The sequence below is a fragment of the Chelonia mydas genome, chromosome 5 (assembly GCF_015237465.2).
Source record: "Chelonia mydas isolate rCheMyd1 chromosome 5, rCheMyd1.pri.v2, whole genome shotgun sequence".
NCBI lineage: Eukaryota > Metazoa > Chordata > Testudines > Cheloniidae > Chelonia > Chelonia mydas.
Window position 1 is genome coordinate 100,232,154 of NC_051245.2, and position 19,842 is coordinate 100,251,995.

The window sequence follows — 19,842 nt, forward strand, 5'->3', positions numbered from 1 at the left end:
AAACCTCTGGGTTCTAGCCTGCTCTGCCACTCCCTTACTTTCAGGTGAAGACACTTAACCACTGTATGCCTCAGGTACCCACTTGGTAACATGGCCTAATGCTGTTTTCCTAACTCACAGAAGAGGTGTGAGGATTAATCAATGTGCTTTAACATTACTGAGAAGTAGCGCAGCTACACCTGCTTTGACTATTATAAGCAAAGGCCAGACTGCTCCTTTATTCCTTGGGAGATAAAGTCCAGGATAAAGATGAATTTTTCTTTTGTCCAAAACCTCACATTAAAGTAAATGAACATGAAAAGCACGACAATGATTCTTCTTATAGCCAATAAACATCAACCGCCAAGGAACAACACGTATCCGTCAGCAAAGTGCAGCTCTCAGCACCATACTTCCATTATGTGCAGCAATTCAGAGCGTAACTGTGCTTTGCAACTCCAGTAAAAGAAAACAGTATTTTACAGCGCTGATCCACAAAGTGCAGAGCCAACATAGTGTCTGTAGGGCTGCACATAATGATAATGAACAGAAAGAATCCAGTTCTTTAAGTGCAGTCCACATGATCGCCAATGTTACTCTGATACCACTGTCTCAGTTTAGCCCTGCAGTATATAGCACCACAAAACTATCTCCCCAAGCTGCCATTTCATAAGTTGCCAGAAAATCACAACTTTCCAACAACAACAAAAAACACCCTTAGATTTAATGAGTTAAACTTTTCAAAATCCTATTCTGAAAAAGCTGCCTAATTTGTCTGTTTGCTCATAGAGATAACCAATCTCAGACACAAACCATGCATGTACCAATAACATTCACGCTGCTGCGTATAATGGGACAAGTTTTCAAAACATGGCCTCTACACATGCAATTTTTTTTTTTTTTTTGCACATTGGCATCTGCAAGTGATTTCCTAATGGAAGCTCTGTCTGCATGTGCAAAATGGGCATAAAATACACTTACATTGGGTTTGAACATATAAATGATATCACTTGACACATCCAAGAGATCATGCACACACAAAAATCACATGTGCAGGCAACTGTGTGCACAAAAAGAAGCCACTTTGAAAATTTGGCCCCACAAGTTCATCTTACCCTTGTGGCCATAATCAAGAGTTTCATGCGAGATTTGGAGATTTGGACTTTGCTGAGTTGGTGAAGACGGCCTCTTCCACAAAACAATCATGCTACTACACTGTGAAATAAGGGGCTGCCATTTTTCTAAGTTCCCACCCAACCCGGCTGCCCTGAAGGTATCAATGATTTTAGTCAGATATTTAGGCAGTTGTCTGCCCAGAAAGAGAGGGTAGGATAGGGGCTTGAGCAGAGAACTGGTCATGCCAGAAAACCATTGGAGCAGCATGAAGGAAGGAAAGCTCTTTATTAAAGAAATAGCATGTAAAAGGATGCTTTATTCATCTAAAACACCACAGCTATTTTCGTACCTGTTGGGTTGTATAACTAAAGGGACTGGATACTTAACTTTTTGAACTTTAGGCATCTGAATATGAAAGTTTAGCCCTAATCGTCCATTTATAGTATAGTTAAAATTGTTTGAGCACCTCATCACAATCCTTTGCAATACAATTTGTCCCATCTACACAGACAAACATATTAGAGGAACCCTCTTACAACCCTGTGTTTTTCTGTTGTTGATGATCTCTTGAAGATAAAGAGTCACCAGTGCTTTATTTTCACATGGCACGCAATGGAGGGGAATTTAGCCAACTTAAACCATCCTAAGTCTGAGGCTAGTCAGCACCTCTTTTTTCACACAGAAGCACCTATTTTCCCATCCGTTACACAGACCTATAAACAGAAAGTAAATGGAACATTATCTTTCTGGACTCTTCAGCCTATATACTACATAGAACCTAGCAGTCAGAGAATCAGTGAAAACTGGACAAGGAATACTCAGCAACGAGCCATTCCTGACAAAGAGCCTGATCCAGCAAAGCACTGAAGCATGTGCTTAATGAAACGCGTATGAATATTCCCAGTGACTTTATTGTAGCAAAACTGAGACTACACACATGCTGAAAGTTAACTACATGCTTAAGTGCTTTGCTGGATTGATGCCAAATGGAAAATGATTTAAAAGTTATTTTGATTGATATCCAAAATACTCTGTGTACGGAGGGCTGTGGGGGGTGGGTGGGAGGAAGGTGGTATTATCATTTATTCGGAAAGACCCAACCAGAGATACAACTGTTCCTTAGATTTTAAGATCTTGGGGCAGGGACTGCCTTTTTGTTCTGTGTTTGTACAGCACCTAGCACAACAAGGTTCTGGTTCAATACAAATAAACAAACAATAAGATATGTTCTTCACAATTTGTCTCAGAAAAAAGACCATTTTTTCTGTCCTGTTAAGTTTCCCATGTGCTCTCTGAAGTGTGGAGCTTTTTCCATTTCTTCTCCAAAATAATATCGAACTAGCTGCAGCCTCCTCCGATGCAACATGTGGCTGCCAACAAACTGTTCTAACCTCTGACCTGCATGTTCTGCAATGCAGGACCAGTGGACACCAAAGAAATCATTCTTCATGTACTTTTGGCAACAAATTTCCCCTTTCAGCCAAGGCAATCAACAGCCCTTAACATATTTCAGGGTGATAGGTGGACTGAACTCAGCAATGATATCAAACAACTTCTGACTATCAGGTTAAAGTAAGACTCAGACTCTATTTATAGATAGATACATTAAAGAAAGAGCAATTTAAGAAGTATGGATTGGATGAATGGATTATAAAGTGGTGTGACAAAGTTCCTCCTCTGCCTTGGTGGGTCCTGCGCTTATTGGCGGATTTGCTCGCCTCAGAGGTTCACAGCAGCCCTCAGTTTGGCCACTTTCGTGGCTCAAATCTCCTGTTCACTCAGTTAGCCTCATCACTGGCCAGCATGGGGAAAAGTAGGAAGAACAATCCCCGCAGTCTCCGCTGATCCATCTAGTGGATCAGGGAACAGGCCAGAGACCTTCCCCTCTGGTGGAACCCACAGACCAGGTCAACTCCTCCGGTATCAAGTAGGGAGTTGGGGGATGGAGCGATGGGGGGAACCCAGGCCCGCCCTCTACTCCAGGTTCCAGCCCAGGGCTGTGTGGATTGTAGCTGTCTACAGTGGCTCCTGTAACAGCTGCATGACAGCTACAACTCCCTGGGCTACTTCCCCATGGCCTCCTCCCAATACCTTCTTTATTCTCACCACAGGACCTTCCTCCTGATGTCTAATAATGCTTGTACTTCTCAGTCTTCCAGTAGTATGCCTTCTCAATCTCAGCTTCTTGCGTCTCTTGCTCCCCACACGCACACCACAAACTGAAGTGAGCTCCTTTTTTAAAAACCCAGGTGCCCTGATTAGCCTGCCTGTCTTAATTGATTCTGGCAGCTTCTTGATTGGCTGCAGGTGTTCTAATTAGCCTGTCTGCCTTAATTGTTTCCAGAAAGTTCCTGATTGTTCTGGACCCTTCCCTGTTACCTTACCCAGGGAAAAGGGACCTACTTAACCTGGGGCTAATATATTTGCCTTCTAGCACTCTCTTGTAGCCATCTGGCCTGACCCTTTCACAGTGGATAGAAAGCTGGCTAGATTGTCGGGCTCAACGGATAGCGATCAGCGGTTCGATGTCTGGTTGCCAGCTGGTATCAAGCAGAGTGTCCCAGGGATCGGTCCTGGAGCCGGTTTTGTTCAACATTTTTATTAATGATCTGGATGATGGGATGAATTGCACCCTCAGCAAGTTCGCACTAAGCTGGGGGGAGAGGTAGATACGCTGGAAGGTAGGGATAGTGTCCAGAGTGACCTAGACAAATTGGAGGATTGGGCCAAAAGAAATCTGATGAGGTTCAACAAGCACAAGTGCACAGTCCTGCACTTAGGAAGGAAGAATCCCATGCACTGCTACAGGCTGGGAACCGACTGGCTAAGCGGCAGTTCTGCAGAAAAGAACCTGGGGGTTACAGTGGACGAGAAGCTGGATATGAGTCAACAGTGTGCCCCTGTTGTCAAGAGGCCCAACAGCATATTGGGCTGCAGTAGTAGGAGCATTGCCAGCTGATCGAGGGAAGCGATTATTCCCCTCTATTCGGCACTGGTGAGGCCACACCTGGAGTATTGTGTCCAGATTTGGGCCCCCCACTATAGAATGGATGTGGACAAATTGGACAGAGTCCAGCGGAGGGCAACAATAATGATTAGGGGGCTGAGGCATATGACTTATGAGGACTGAGGGAACTGAGGTCATTTGTCTGCAGAAGAGAAGAGCGAGGAGGGATTTGATAGCAGCCTTCAACTACCTGAAGGGGGGTTCCAAAGAGGATGGAGCTCAGCTGTTCTCAGTGGTGGCAGATGACAGAACAAGAAGCAATGGTCTCAAGTTGCAGTGGGGGAGGTCTAGGCTGGATATTAGGAAACACTATTTCACTAGGAAGGTGGTGAAGTACTGGAATGGTTTACCTAGGGAGGTGGTGGAATCTCCATCCTGAGAGGTTTTTAAGGGCCAGCTTGACAAAGCCCTAACTGGGATGATTTAGTTGGTGCTGGTCCTGCTTTGAGCAGGGGATTGGACTAGATGACCTCCTGAAGTCTCTTCCAACCCTAATATTCTATGATTCTATGGTTCTATGATTGAAAAGATTGGGACTGTTCAGTTTTAAAAGTCAAATACCTTGGGCCATGACAGAGGTATAAAGACTAGTGAATGGTGCAGAGAAGATAAATCCTAGCTACTCTTTCTCACAATATAAGAACAAGGTGGGCAGTCAGTGAAGCTTAAAGGCAACAAATTTAAAGCTGATGAAAGTAAATACATTTGTTGTCTGTTTGTTTTTCACACAATGGATTAGTTGTGTGTGGAACTGACTCCTACTAGATATTATTGAGGTCAAAAGCGCATTTTTAAGGCTAATAAGAACATCCAGTTACATTAGGTATGATTTAAAAGATCTGTACAGTACATAAATCTCACGTATCAGAACATAAGCCATTAACCATTAATTGACTGGGGTTAGGAAGAAACTTTTTCTATTAATGTATTTTTCCCCAATTGTTCATAATGCGGTTCTTGTACCTTCCTCTCAAGTATCTGGTATTAGTCACTGTCAGAGACAGGATATACTAGACTCGAAGAACCACTGGTTTGTTGCTGTATTGCTGTTCCTAAGTTCCCACACTTGTTCTCACAGGTCTATATCTTTCAATAATCACTCTGAGTATTGTCAAAATGATCCACAGAAACGTATCTGAGAGTCACAAACTCAACACCCTTAGAAATTAGCTTGAATGTGAATGTTTTTGGTCATTCAACATCTCTGCTCCTACCTACAGCACCATGTCACTCAATTACTGATTTTTATAAAGGATCAATACCTTTGTTGCAGAGGAGAGTGACTCCGAACAGGACTAGGTGATCTGTAATGTGGGGAGGTGGCAAATGATGCTGTGCGGTGAAACGTCAAATCTCCTTGAGTAGGAGAACTGCCAGGGTAATTTACAAGTTCATCTGTTTCAAGAGATGATGAATCATGTTCAGATGTGGTCTGTTCATCCGGTTCCCTGATAACCTGTGGAACAAAGAAACCTTTTTCTTTAGTTAGAAAGGACATAGGGAGAAGGGGAAAGGGGGGAGAGAGAGAAGGAGAGGAAGGGAGCAAACAGTGACAGTCTGCAGTATTTTGTTGCAATGAAGAGGGGGTGGGGAATATCAGGCTGAAGTTGAAAACTCATAATGCCATATGTATAAAAGGACAGTTTTAAGTATGAGCAAACCCTAGATCTGGACAGGTAAATGGGAACACTTCAAAAATCTGGACCAAACAGAAGCTCTGATTAGTTGTGAGCCACATTTTCTAATAATAAGCAGAATCTATCACGCTGTTGGACAGCTAACCATTAGTCACTAACAAAGGCTAATAAAAGTCAATATTTCAGCCAGTCAGAAACAAGTTTATCTGTGAAAATGTAGCGTAGCGTAGGATCAGATAAGCAAGCTATTTCTACCGTAAAGCTCTAAACCTTAATTGTGCTGTATTAGAATGAAGCTCCTTCCCACACAGTCAGTCATCTTAACTTTTGATGTTGCAAGAGATTAAGTAGAAAAACAACACAAAGTGGGGCAGTGAAAAAGGCCTATAAACAACCCGCACCTGCCAGTTGGGAATTTGCCAGTTGGGAGTTTTTTGTAATATCGACTTCAAGGTGCTTGTGATAGGACAACAAAGAGGTCTATCTATAGAGCTTATAATTAAATACAGGGCCAGAGCTTGTGCAACAATGTCACTCCAAGCAAACAACTCCATTCTCTCAGTCCCTGAAGCAGTCCGACTTTGGATACTGCTCTTCAGTTCTCTGGCTAGAACCCAACAGAAACCTTGTAGAATCCAAACCTGTTGCAATGTGATGTGTCAAATTCTGTCCCAGTTATACCCATCCAACACACCTCACTGGAGTAATGACATTGCTCCGTAATAAGGAGAACAGAATTTGGCACACTTTCTCTAGAAGAGCCACATAGGGCACAAGTACCTCATTCAATTGTTTGCCACAAAAATGTACCTGTAAGACACTTTCCCATTTACTGTTCAAACAAGTCAGTGATGAAGCAGTGTAACACAATTCAACCACAGACAGGGTGACTTCCAAATGAGCTCACTCATCAGATATTCTGCTACGGAGAAAGACTCAGGGGCACTGTAAAAGGGCAAAACTTTTACTTCACTCATAATGCAGCACAAGCACAACAGATTTTGGTCCAAACTCACCCCATCCCTGGCGTTTGCATTTATTCTTAACTAATGCAAGGGCTGAGGCAAATCTTAGCCCGAGCTCCTTCCTGAGCAGCCTAAGCTTCAGGATCCTCCCTGTAATAGCTCTGGTCAACCCATGTGACTCTCTCTTGGCTCAGAGAACTCCTCGTTAGTCTTCTACATTCCTGAGGTCAAGCTAATGAGCTCCTCCTAGCCTAGCTACCAGGGCAAGTCAGCTCAATCGTTTTGCTCCCCTGCACATGGTCCTGTGTGCTGACACCTGGTCATGGATGCTGATGGATAAGCTAGTCTCTGATCACAGTCTTTTTTATTCTATGGGTAGATTGTAGTGCTAGGAACTAACACTGATAGTGCTATCTTGATTAAACCAGGTAAATGTGGTGCAACTTTCCATAATGCACCTCAATCCTGATCCAAAATGACCATATCTATTTCAACCCCATACATCTCTTTTGAGCCAAGACTTCTGACTGTGCAAGACAGCCTGGTGTTTTTGTTTTATGGGCAGATGGGAACCAGGGTAAGAACAACAAACTCATTTCCTCTAGTAATCTAAAGCAGGATTTAAAGCTATCTCTCCAGAGATGAAGGACACATACAGCTAATCCCCTGGACACCTCTCCCTTCTCCCCTTTAGTACAACAGGCAAATTCTCTAAGCTAGCCAGAACACGGCAAGTGAGTAAGAGTGCAGCACACTAGTACACCTATCTGTGGCATGACTATCCAATAGCTAAAATAATTACATTTACATCAGTCACTTGGGACAATAGAAATAAAGTCACTATAAGAGAACAGTGTCATAGGATCAGCATCTCCTTTTCTGGAAATAAATGATTTTCCCATGCCTCAACATTCATCTAATAGCAGTAGATCGTTATCCTTTCACCATGTTCTATTCCATTCATATTCTCTTTCAGTCATTCTATAAGAACAGGAATGGCTCTGGGTTAGGGATTTTGCAGAATCTTAACCTTCAGCTGTATTATACTCTATCCATACAACATCATTTTGGATCAACGGAGAGCAAGGAGGTGAGGAAGGGTTCTCTGATCTAATATCTGTTATACCTCATGAATTATGAAATTGATATTTAGGGAGAAAAACAACCAGCATTTATTAACAATCCACACTTTATTCATATTATAGATCACTTTTCAAGAGCCATTTTATTTAGAGAAGAGTAAAAAGTGAACACTGGAGGGCACTTTTTGACTCCTAGCCTAGAACTGGTAATAGGATATGGAACTTTCCACCTCTCGGTTAATCTGGCTAGCTTGGTGATGACTGACAGTTGTCAGTATCTGATGGCTGTTTGATGGTCTGTGTGACATGATTTGGTCTGATCTTTTGTGAACTAGTGTCAAAATCAGAAAAAATATAATCACAATGGGCAAAGTAAAACACCTACTACAGTGGCCAATGATTGAATGGGAATGGAGAATGGGCAACCTTTTTCCCTCCGATGTGATCTTAGATTTTGGCACATTGGTAGGATTAAATATTTCAAAGTGAATTTAGTACTGGTGAAAGGTGGTAGATTGGGAGCACCGGAGATGGAGATGTGTATTGCAGAACAGTAATGCAAACCCTCCGGTGCTATCCTACCGACGTGCCTGAACCCAGATGTGTAGAGACCATGTAGGAGTGAGATAGTTCACATTTATTTCTTGGCCTTTCTGCTAAAGTTGCTGAGAACCATATCAACCAGAGTGGCAGCGGCTTTTTTTATGTGAATACCAGTCCAAATTAAGACTATTAACTAATTTCACAGAGACATACAGTAGCTTACCAAACAGCTATCAGATAGTAATGATTTCCTGTTAATACTGCTCTGAGATTGAATTGAATTGATGACTTCAGGACAAATGGCGCCATATTCCATTATTAAAACTGTATGTTTGTCTAGGCTATGATTTCTATTATAATAGATTTCCATGTCGGTTTGTCACAGCCTTGATATCTAAAGTCATGGGTCTTTGTCACCCTGGCCAGATCTCTAGTGCGGTAGATTCTTCTAAGGAGTTTTACAAATTTGGCTCCGTAGATGTCCAGTGTAATGATGTCTGGGTAACTGGCCTGATTTTTAAATAGTTTCAACCTATTTTATGGCAAAATAAAGATTTTTTTCTGAAAACAATGTGACCTGTAACTTTTTGACATTGTATTCTATAAATTTGTGAGTTTTTTTCTCGCAATAACCAGAGCAGGGCTTTTCCCATCATTTCCCATTACAGATAACCAGACTTAGCCATTACTGTCCCCTGAGCCATCAACTCCCCTCATTTAATTCTCTTTTTAAAATATGTAGATTAAACTACTAACAGAAGAGATGTAATTTTACAGTTATTTTTTAAATTACCTTAACTGAGGCATTTGATGCTTCACAGCTATCAAAAGATAAAGCTAAAAGAAAAAAGACATTTCAATGACTGATTATTAGCAGTTACTCTTACATTACTATTTTCACTGTTCATCCACATATTAGCACTGAACTCAGAACGTAATCACAAGATGACTAAAAATGTTCCTGGTAGAGCATAAGAATATAAGAGCTGCCATACTGGGTCAGACCATCTTGCCCGGTACCCTGTCTCTGACAGTGGCCTGTACCAGAGCTTCAAGGGGAGTTCAGAGGGGCATGGATCAGCGTTCATGTCACACTCCCCGTCAGTACCCAGCCTGGGCCAGGGAAACAAATGATCCAACCAAGCAGACCAAATCTGGTGATGAATCCTGGTCACGTGCGACTTGAGGCATGTTGCACATACATTAAGAAGAAGGGGGAGTGTACACAACAGAGCAATTATGGAGTGATCCACACCTGTCTTGCACACCTGACTTCTGGTAGTAAAAGGTTTAGGGTCACACCAAGCATGGTGTTCTATCCCTGACCATCTTGGTTTAAAGCCACAGATTTAAACCTATCCTCCATGAACTTATCCATTTCTTTTCTGAATCCAGTTATACTTCTGGCCATCACAACATCCCAAAGCAATGAATCCCATAGTTTAGCTGTGTGCTGTGTGAAAAGGTACTTCCTTTTATTTGCATTACACCTGCTGCCTATTAATTTAATGGGGTGACCCCTGGTTCTTGTATTGTGGTAAAGGGTAAACAACACTTCTCTATTGACTTTTTCCACACGCCATAATTTTATAGACCTCTATCATATTCCCCCTTAGTAATCTCTTTTCTAAGCTGAAAAGCCCTAATCTTTTTAGACTCTCCTTATAGGGAAGCCATTCCATACCCTTGATCATCTTTGTGGCCCTACTCTGAATTTTTTCCAGTTCCACTATATCCTGTTTGAGTTATGGTAACCAGAACTGGACACAGTATTCAAGGTGGCATTATGGTATTTTCTGGCTTATTTTCTATCCCTTCCTTAATAGTTCCTAACATACTGTCAGCCTTTTTGACTATTGCTGTGCACTGAGAGGAAGTTTTCAGAGAACCACCCATGGTGACTCCAAGATCTCTTTCTTGGGTGGCAATAGCTAATTTAGAATCCATCACTGTATTTGTAAAGTTGGGATTATTTCTTCCAATATGCATTACTTTGCACTTATCAATGTTGAATTTCATCTGCCATTTTCTTCTCCAGTCACCCATTTTTGTGAGATCCCTCTGTAACTCACTGCCACTGACATCTTCTACAGCCTGATATAACAGTCGTAATTTAAAACCTCCCATCGATCAAAGGAATTGCAACAGATGACCTAGTCTCTTTAGATCACCAACTGCAGAAGTAATACATAGTGTAGTGGTTCTCAGCCAGGGATCTGGGGACCCCTGGGAGGCTGCGAGCAGGTTTCAGGGGGGTCTGCCAAAATAAAGCAGAGAGCAGGGCCAGTGTTAGATTTGCTGGATCCCACAGCAGAAAGCTGAAGCCCGAGTCCCACCACCTGGGGCTGAGGCCAAAGCCCAAGCAACTTAGCTTCATGGACTCCCTGTGGCGTGGGGCCTGAGGCAATTGCCCTGCTTGCCACCCGCTAACACCAGCTCTGGCTTTTTCTCTACGGGATATGCAAAAACCAGTTGTGGCACAGGTGGGTGGTGGAGTTTTTATAGCATGATGTGCGGGGGGGGCTCAGAAAGAAAAAGATTGAGAACCCCTGACAGTAGATATATTGAGGTTAATTCAAATGACCAAGAAACTGAAATATTATGGTCCAGCTTCGCTCCTTCTCAAACATCCGTTTGGCACAGAGAGGAGGAGCTGCCAAGATCAGGGAGGGGGATCTGAATGTCAGACTTTGTTCTCTCCATCTTGTGAATTATTACTAATGAGAAAGGCTCTAGCGGCACTTAAGTTTTGTCAGGTGAAATGCATTGGAGGGTCATATCCTCAGTCCTACCTGTGATGGCTCTGCAGGGCTAACAGGAGCAAAGAGAACTATAAACATAGCATTGTTAATAAATGCAACAGATATGACTCTCACTACACTAAAGGAAATATCTGAGTAAGAAGGTAGCATTTTTACAAAGTCATTTTTCTGAGTAGAAGTTCACTGCTATCAGTGACTATTTGAAGAAGTTCCCCTTTGAGTATATGGCTTTATTTCTTTGCCCAATGTGCTGATTACTTGATGAATATTCAGCTTGTGACAAGGATCAGAACAAAGAATACGAAAAATTATAGATTTCATGGCCTCAGGGGGCCTGATCCAAAGCACGTTGCAGACAATCGGAGTATTTCTACTGATTTCAATGGCCTTTGGATAAGTCCCTTAGAGAAAAGACTTCCTGACAGTGGTAGCACATAATAATGGAGAAGAAGAGGTAATGTTGGTCTGTGGACAACAACTCTTTCCTTCAAAACAGCATACTACTAAACAAGAGAGAAATCAGCTCCCACGCTAAACTGTCATGCAGTACTGATGTGTACTGTAAAACACAGCCATGGTCTTCTACCCCAGCAATGGCTGTAATTCAGCTGTGAGCACATTTCTGCATTTCAGGCCAGATTCTGCTCCCCTTACTCACTCCAAGTAGTGCTTCACTCCGCAAACAGCCCCTTTGAAATGGGAGTGGCAGAATGCAGTCCATAGTTTGCAAACATCTTTACAATTAGGATAAATGGTGCTATTACTTCTATAATAAATTTATTAAAAACAAATTTTAAGTACCTTGTTTCAATTGAAATTCAAGCGAATTCCTTGCTGAGCTCACATTTTGTTTTGGATTTCGATAAGGTAACTGTGATGAAGTTTTTTCACCAAATGGGTTAGAACTGTCTACCTAAAATGAAAGATATATAGTATGTGAGGTAATATCTTCTATTGGACCAACTTCTGTTAGTGGAAGGGACAAGCTTTTGAGCTCCACAGAGCTCTTCTTCAGGTCTGGAGAAGGTTAGCAGAGGTCCAAGCTAAATACAAGGTGGGACTGATTGCTAGGTTCACACATGCTGTAGGAAACCACTTAAAATGAAGTAGGCCAATGGAGGGTTATTAGACAGCAGGGTGTGTCACAAACAGTTGTCATGGGCCATAAAACCAGTGTCTCTATTCATATATTCAGCATGTGACAACAATCAGAAACACTGCAAACAACTATCTAAAATGAAGGAATAATATGAAGTTGCTATTTTTATTCTGTGAAAACTAGGACTGGACATGAACATATTTGCAGCTTCTTACAGTCTATAAAGAAAAGAATAAAAAAAAATGTTCTTCCCTCTCTCCCTCCCTCCCTCCCTCCCTTTCTTTCTTTCTTTCTTTCTTTTACAACTACAAAAATAAACAAAAGAGGAGAACAATATACACAGCACAGTGCAGACATTTCAGCAAAACCCCCTAGTCTAAAAAACACTGGGAATTCTGACATTACTGATGCTTTTAGAATAAGGAAATGACTAGTACGTAGATACCATCTTGTTATAAAAGAGGTAGTGGATGTGGCACTAGAACTTTTGAGTTTTCTTTTAAATTTGTGGTTAGGACAGTTTTGAAAAATGCTTTCATCTTCATGGGGACTCAAAAAATCTTTCATCTTCATGGAACAGGGAACTCAAACAATATGCCCTTCATGGATTGCAACAGGGTATCTATAGGAATTTAAAACATTATAAACGACCATTTAAAATAAAGTAAAACTACAAATTGGGGAAAATGATACATAGATAATTTAGTGGATTGGCTGGGGTGTTTAGATAGATCTGTGTGTGTGTCTCTCTCTGCCAGGATCTAATTTAGGCTTCTCTACAATGCACATCACCTTAACATATAAAAATACTGAGATACAGCACTTTTGAATCCCCCACTCGCCCTTTTCCATATATATATATATATATATATATATATATATATACACCTCACATGGGCACTGTGATGCTTAATTGGCTAGTGTTTGTAGAGTACTTTGAGATCTTCAGATGAAAGGCCCCATCAGTTCAAAGCCCAAGGAAATCAATGGAAGTCTTCCCACTGACTTGAATGTTCTCTAGATTCGCCATTTAAGAAGTCCAACATAGAAAAAAATGGGGTTTGTTATATCTTGCTACACCAATGGCCCATCTAGTCCTATGTCCTGTCTCTGAGAATGGCCAGCACTGGATGCTTCAGAGGAAGGTGGAAGAAACCTTATGATTAACCATGAAGGAAAAACCTGCCCCAGGAGGACAGCTTCTTCCTAACCCCAGACAGCTAGTGGTTTGTTTATGGCCTAAAGAATGAGGGTTTAAGTCTCTTATAATTTTTATCCCATCTAAATGTAACTTTGGATGTAATTATTAATGATACAAATGTCTAATCTTTTACTGAATCTGCTAACTAGCTGACCTCAATGCTATTTGGTGGAAGTGAGTTCCACAGATCAATTAAGCATTTCTTTTTACATTTAAAATTTGCTGCTGGTTAATTTCTTTGGGTCTCCTCTTGATCTAGCTTTCTGAGGAAGGATAACAGGAGCACCCAATTTACTCTAATATCATCACACACACAAAAAAACCCCTCAGTACAGCGATTTTAAGACTTACATGTCTAACAACAAATGGCGGCCTGGTTTCAGCATCCAGTTTGTATCCAACAGACCCCAGGCTTAACCTTGACTGCTGCAGTTGGTTTTCTTTGCAGAGCTGACATAGGTGCTTTGTAGCATTTGGAGATGGAGAGCGGGATCTTAATAATCTTGTAAGGCTCTTACAGATCTTATTATCCTTTTTCTTTGTTGTCTTACATCGTGCTGGTGAAATGCTCCTTCGCCTGGGTGATACAGATGCAGATCTTTGTGTCCTCATTCTGTTTCTGCCCTGCTAGATAAATTAATTGTCTCATAAAATAATTATCCAAGCAGAAACATGTACAAGCTATTTGCAAACCTCTCTGTAAAAGACAATCGGCTGAGCAGAGTTTAAAGTCAACAGGAGGCTTCTACACATCTGAGAGCAGACTATGGCTCTATGTGGCTACAAATTAAAACTGGGGAATCTGTGACTGTGCTGAGAAGTGACAGAAAGTCAATAACAGAAAGAAGGGAGCAGGGACTCATGCCTATCTTTTTTATTCATTTTACCTTTGTTTGACAATTTCTCATCGAGGGCTTGATCCTGTGAAATGCTGAGTGCCCTCTGTGTGGTGCTCAGTAATCCCAACTTCTACTGAATTCAACTGGAGTTAAGAGCATCTCTAAAGAAGCATTCAGCAGCTCAAAGGATTGAGACCCAAAATCAAAATCCCGAGGTCATGACTTCAATGAGACCTTGCTTGAGTAAGGACCTGAGCATTTGGCTCCAAAGAAGCAGTAATTCTGAATGAGCCAAATTCTGCAACCTTTAATTGAAAAAACTCCCTTGACTTCAGTGAGAACTTTGTTCCAGAAAGGACTGCAAAATTTGGACCATAAAGAATAATTATCTGGTAATGTACCTAACCCTGCTGGTGCAGAGGAACAAATGACACTGGAGATTGTGTCTTGGCTACTTGGTTATAGCACAATCCAGAGAAACTGAAGCTATGTTGGGGGGGATGGGGGCGAAGCAAGCAGAAGAAACAGCAACCAACAGCATGCAAAAATGAAACACTCACAGCCAGAAGCAAACCATTCTCAGTAAAGGCCCATGAGTCAGGGAAATCCTTCCCACCAGAGATCACGATCAGCCCAAGTCTAGCCTCTTTTAGGAGACAATGCAAGCCCCATTTTTTTGTGTTGCCCTTTTCCAGAATAATCAGCAACATCCTCCTGACAACAATCACCAAGTAATGAGACCCTTGTCATAGCAGGTGAACTGAGAGAAGAATAAAGAGATTTTGCCTTTCAGTGCAGAATCGGTGTGATTCTTATTTCTGTCTGAGGTACTTAAATGCAACGGTGACAGGTGCACTGTGACAGATTAGATCAAACATTGATGTTTCTGTCCATGTTTGTGTGCTTTAATTAAAATACTTACATAAAACTGCTTTCTATTTTGAAGTGGAAGCTCAGTAATGGTTGTTCTCGTGGAAAACTCAATTTTTGGTGCAATTCCCTTAAAAATAATAAAGAGGTGAAATCACTAAAAATAATGTCATGGTGCAGGTGTTACAGTTTTACAGAGATAAGCAACAGCACCTCTAATTCAGTGACATTTCCTCAAGCTTCTTAATCATTATTTCAGAATCAGAAGTGACTAGAGGAAACACTAAAACCAAAAAGGGGCAATAGCAGACAGCAAAATGAGAATGAACTTGCAATGCAATATGGCAGAAAAAAGAAGCAAAGTGCTCTTAGATTGCATATTCAGGTAACACAATATTGAGCAGGGAGGCAACGGACCCTTTTTATGGACCTAATCTTTGCAAAGTGGGGAAAGATGATGGTTGAGGCCAACAATGTAGAAAAATATGTAAGACACTAACACAATCCCAGAGAGATATCCCATTCCTCAAAGAACAAGAGCTGGGATGAAATGGGAGAATAATTCTTTTTATAGATTTGAGAAGGCAGGCAGCTCTTTCCTGTTTAACAGCTGTATTTACTAAACACCAGTCTTCCTAAAGGGCCCTTCATGCTCCAAACTACACCCTCCAAACAACTGTGAAAACGGAATCTATATTTCAGTTTTCCTTTCAAAGCAGGTGAAAGGGTGACAAATACTGCGGAAAGACAATTATAATCTGTAATTAACAAACACAATCTGTTAACTTGTAATCACTTTGGAATTTGCATTTAATGTAGTTCCGATTTCTTTAAAAGCAGTAACTATGAAGTCACGGTAACTGTACAAACATTAAGGACCAAATTATACCTGCTCCTACATTTGTGCACTGAGATGGCGAGAGAGGGAGCAGGAAGCCATAAACTTTCTGCAGGTATTAGAAAGTGTAAGGGTAGTGCCAGCTAGCAGTGCCTGCTAGGCTCAAAGCCCTAGAGAAAGTGCATCTGCACAGGGGAAAGGCGGGTCAGGGCCCTATCCTGTGGACAGGCAGCAATTGAAAGCAAGGGACCTGTGTGGGAAGCACTGGCTATACCTTTATGAGGACTTCTACGCACTACCACTTATGTCGGTATAACTAATGTCGCTCAGGGGTGTGAATAAGCCATTCCCCTGAGCTACATAAGTTACACGGACCTAACCGTCGGTGTGGACAGCGCTACCGTTGCAGATGGGGGCTGGAGTAATTAAGTTGACGGGAGAGCACTCTCCCATTGGCTTAGAGCATCTGCGCCTCTGTAAGCACCGCTGTAAGCTCTGTAGTGTAGCCAGAGCCTAAATGTGTAGCAGCAAGTTCTGCTGCTCACCACACTTCTCCAAAAGTTCTCCCCCTCCCTCACATCACTCTAACCTCTAAGAGGCACAATTTAGCCCTAGAGGGAGACATTCAACTTCCAATCTAGTCGGTTTCAAAACTGAGTTATGTTATGTCTCCCCAAATCCATTCAGCCCGTCATGACTTTTAGCTTAACTACAATGACTTTAGCTGGATCAGAACAACAAAATTAACAACCAGATAATCAAGTTAGCACAGTGAGCGGCTTCCTTGATTACAAGATGCATTCAGGCACATTTTATTCTTGGGTTCAATCTCCGGTCAACGACACTTGCTACTAACGGCCAACTGAAAACTATTTTGAACTCCTTAAGGGTAGCAAATTTGAAGGGGCAAGAACTTCTGGGACTGTGTTGCCAACACTGCAGAAAAATCAGATGTATCTGCTTGAAGCTGCTATTGAATATTTGGTTGCCAGCAGCCTCACCAGGCTATAGAAATCAGCATTCACATTGTTTCAGTGCTTTTACTCCACATAGTGGCTTAGTGACTAAAGAAGAATCAACCCATTATGACAATGTACAAACTGACTATCTGCTAGGCCACTTTACCCAGGTGCTGAGTGAGGAGGGAAAGGAGAGGAACATGTCAGTTGTTGTCTCTAAAATTACATTTAAATACTATGAAATTTGCAACAAATGACAGAGTGCAGGAACATTTAACAAAGCTTTTAATCACCAGGCCACCTGCTTTCAGGACATATTGACCTTGATGGAAATACCGTTTTCATTGTTCAATTGCATTACAGTGGGAGAACATGGGTCTCTGTATGAATTTAATTGAACTAAACAAGCCCAGGCACATATAGGCAACAAAGCACATGCCAAGACTTGATGTAGAAACATGTAAATGACTCAAGAGAAGAAGACCTTCCAGCCCCATCAGGCTATTCTGTTCTGGCTTGACAGGGAACATTTACAGATTCAGTCACAGTTATAAAAAGTAGCGCTAATGGAGCACTTCACTTGTCCTACTCTGTACAGCCTGATCCAAAGCTTCTGATGTCAAGGTGTTTCCATTTATTTCAGTGGGCTTTGGATCAGGCCCTACTGTCAGATCTAGATTTCTAGAAGTCCACTTGGACACTTCACTTAATATTATTGATTATTAGAATTTTCTTCTCCGTTTCTAAATGAATTGTTACATACGCTCAGTTCTGACTCATTGTCTCAGACTGTTGGAGGCAGTGGCATTTACATTTATGTTAAAGGAGGGACAAAATAAAACACATGACACCAAGTGAGAGTCAGACACACTAAAAATAAGAGAATAAAAATGGGACACCTGGTCACAGCAGCATAAAACTGAACAAGCAGAATGCAGAGAAATGTCTTAGACAACCACAGCAACAACAGTATTTAACTTTAATTTACTTAAGAGAAAGAGATACAGTCCCACAACTGGATCAACCACTTTTTAATTGAAAAGCCAGAGCTGAATTCTTAGGTACCAGTGGACAAGTGACCAGAATTTTTGCCCAAGGGGAGGACACTGAAGATGTAATTAATTTCAAGACAATAAACTGGAATCCTAAAAAACTAGTGTTTTACAGAGTCACTTTCCACAGTAAGAAAAGGAGGACTTGTGGCACCTTAGAGACTAACCAATTTATTTGAGCATAAGCTTTCGTGAGCTACAGCTCACTTCCACAGTAGAACAGTTTTTAAGGTTGCATGTTTGGACTTAAGTTTTGCACTTCCAGATTTGAGGGTTTAACTGTGCAACCTTAACACTGCACTAGCCTAGCTTTACTGCATTTAATCTCTAAATATTATAAATGCTTTATGTCAACTGTAAAAGCATTGAAAAACAGGTATTTTTCTTTATTACACAGTCTGACAGTCTAGGAGTATCAAACTGTAATGTGGTGGCAAGGTTCTTCTGTTGATTCACCCTGTTGGCAGATGGTGGACCCCTCAGGGATATGCTGCTTGATTCCTGCTAAGTCATTGTGGCAGATGTGGCTCATTAACTCTACATTATATCTGAAGGAGGTGACAGAGGCTTTGAGCATAGGGAGCCTGAGTCTAGGACAGAGAGATCTCTGTAGGGAAACCCTAGGAACAGCTACACTTAGGAAGATGCTTATATTTACTTCTTGATATTTCAGTTGTCAGTAAATCCAAACCTCACAAAGGGGGTCAACTGGATTAAATGCAGAGTGGACATGATTCTGCTCTCACTTACAATGCTGTAAATCAAGAGTAAATGTGGTGAACTCAATGGATTTACAGCAATGTAACAACAGCATGAGATCAAAATCCCAGTCTCCAGAGATTCTGTTCCGAGAAAGTCCACCTGGCCACACAAATTCCTATGAAGATGGATCACATGAAATGCAGTAAAGGAAGGAAAGGGCACATTCAGGGCCCAATCCTGCAAGCCTTACTCATATTAGTGGCTGCAGTTATTTCAATGTGGTTGCTCATATGAGTGAAGTGTTCACATGAGTCAGCCTGCAGGTTGATCCCTTAGGTAACATATAGTTTCAATATAAAATTCAAATAATGTACAAAAATAGACTCAAACTGTGAACTGAGACTTTCAATCAGTCAGGATCATAATATGGGACTTAGCAATGTGACCGAAAATTTGGAGAGCCCAGCGCAGTACATTTGACTTTTGACTTTTGCTTTGCTAGGACACAAAGGGTTTACTCATCCAGTTTTGTAAGTCATCAAACCATCCTGTCAAAAATATAAATGGGAGTGAGAGAAGGCCACTGTGTTAGTAGTAAGTCATGAATATAACAGTGAAAATCTAGACTATTGCAGTAAATAATGTCACAATTATAGTAAGAATGCAATGTACTCTGCAGAAAATTATAAACAGCACAAGACTGGACCTGGAAAATCAAGATAGCTAAACTGAAAAATGTATACATTGTTAACAGAAACAATCAGACACAGCAGACACCAAATAAGAGTAGTTAGATAAACCTAGAATGTCACATGGACTAGAACATTGAAAAAATTAAGGATGACAGCAAAAGAGATGAATGTGGTATCAAGAATATAGTAATGTATTATAATAATTAACAGAATTAGTCTTAATAAGACAACATTAATCAAAACCTAGCTATTAGCTTCTGTAATCTTAGCTAGTATTAGTGGAGCTCCACTTTAGATAATTAAATCTAATGCTGCCTTCTATTTTTTGCCCACATTGAAATCTTAGCATGAAGAAATACAATGGGCTCTTTTTACACATTCAATCCTTGCAGTCCAAATACTTCTTTATAAATGAAGTTCCAGCACTAGTCCTACAGGGCAGTTGAGAAGATTTGAAGGGGAGCCGTACAACATCAGTACCAGTAGACTTACTAACTGA

The 19,842-nt window shown here is 41.2% G+C and overlaps 1 protein-coding gene across 2 annotated transcripts in view; it reads right to left on the reverse strand.

The window, feature by feature from the left end:
• Positions 1-19,842, reverse strand: part of SPATA6L (spermatogenesis associated 6 like) — an 83,964-nt gene that overhangs the window by 54,052 nt on the left and 10,070 nt on the right. For both annotated transcript variants that reach the window (XM_043547209.1, XM_007065594.3), the window contains exons 6-10: positions 15,153-15,230; positions 13,743-14,018; positions 11,893-12,004; positions 9,123-9,166; positions 5,365-5,558 (exon numbers count right to left, since the gene is read on the reverse strand). In XM_043547209.1, coding sequence (XP_043403144.1) covers positions 5,365-5,558; positions 9,123-9,166; positions 11,893-12,004; positions 13,743-14,018; positions 15,153-15,230 — 704 coding nt within the window. The remainder of the gene's footprint in view (positions 1-5,364; positions 5,559-9,122; positions 9,167-11,892; positions 12,005-13,742; positions 14,019-15,152; positions 15,231-19,842) is intronic.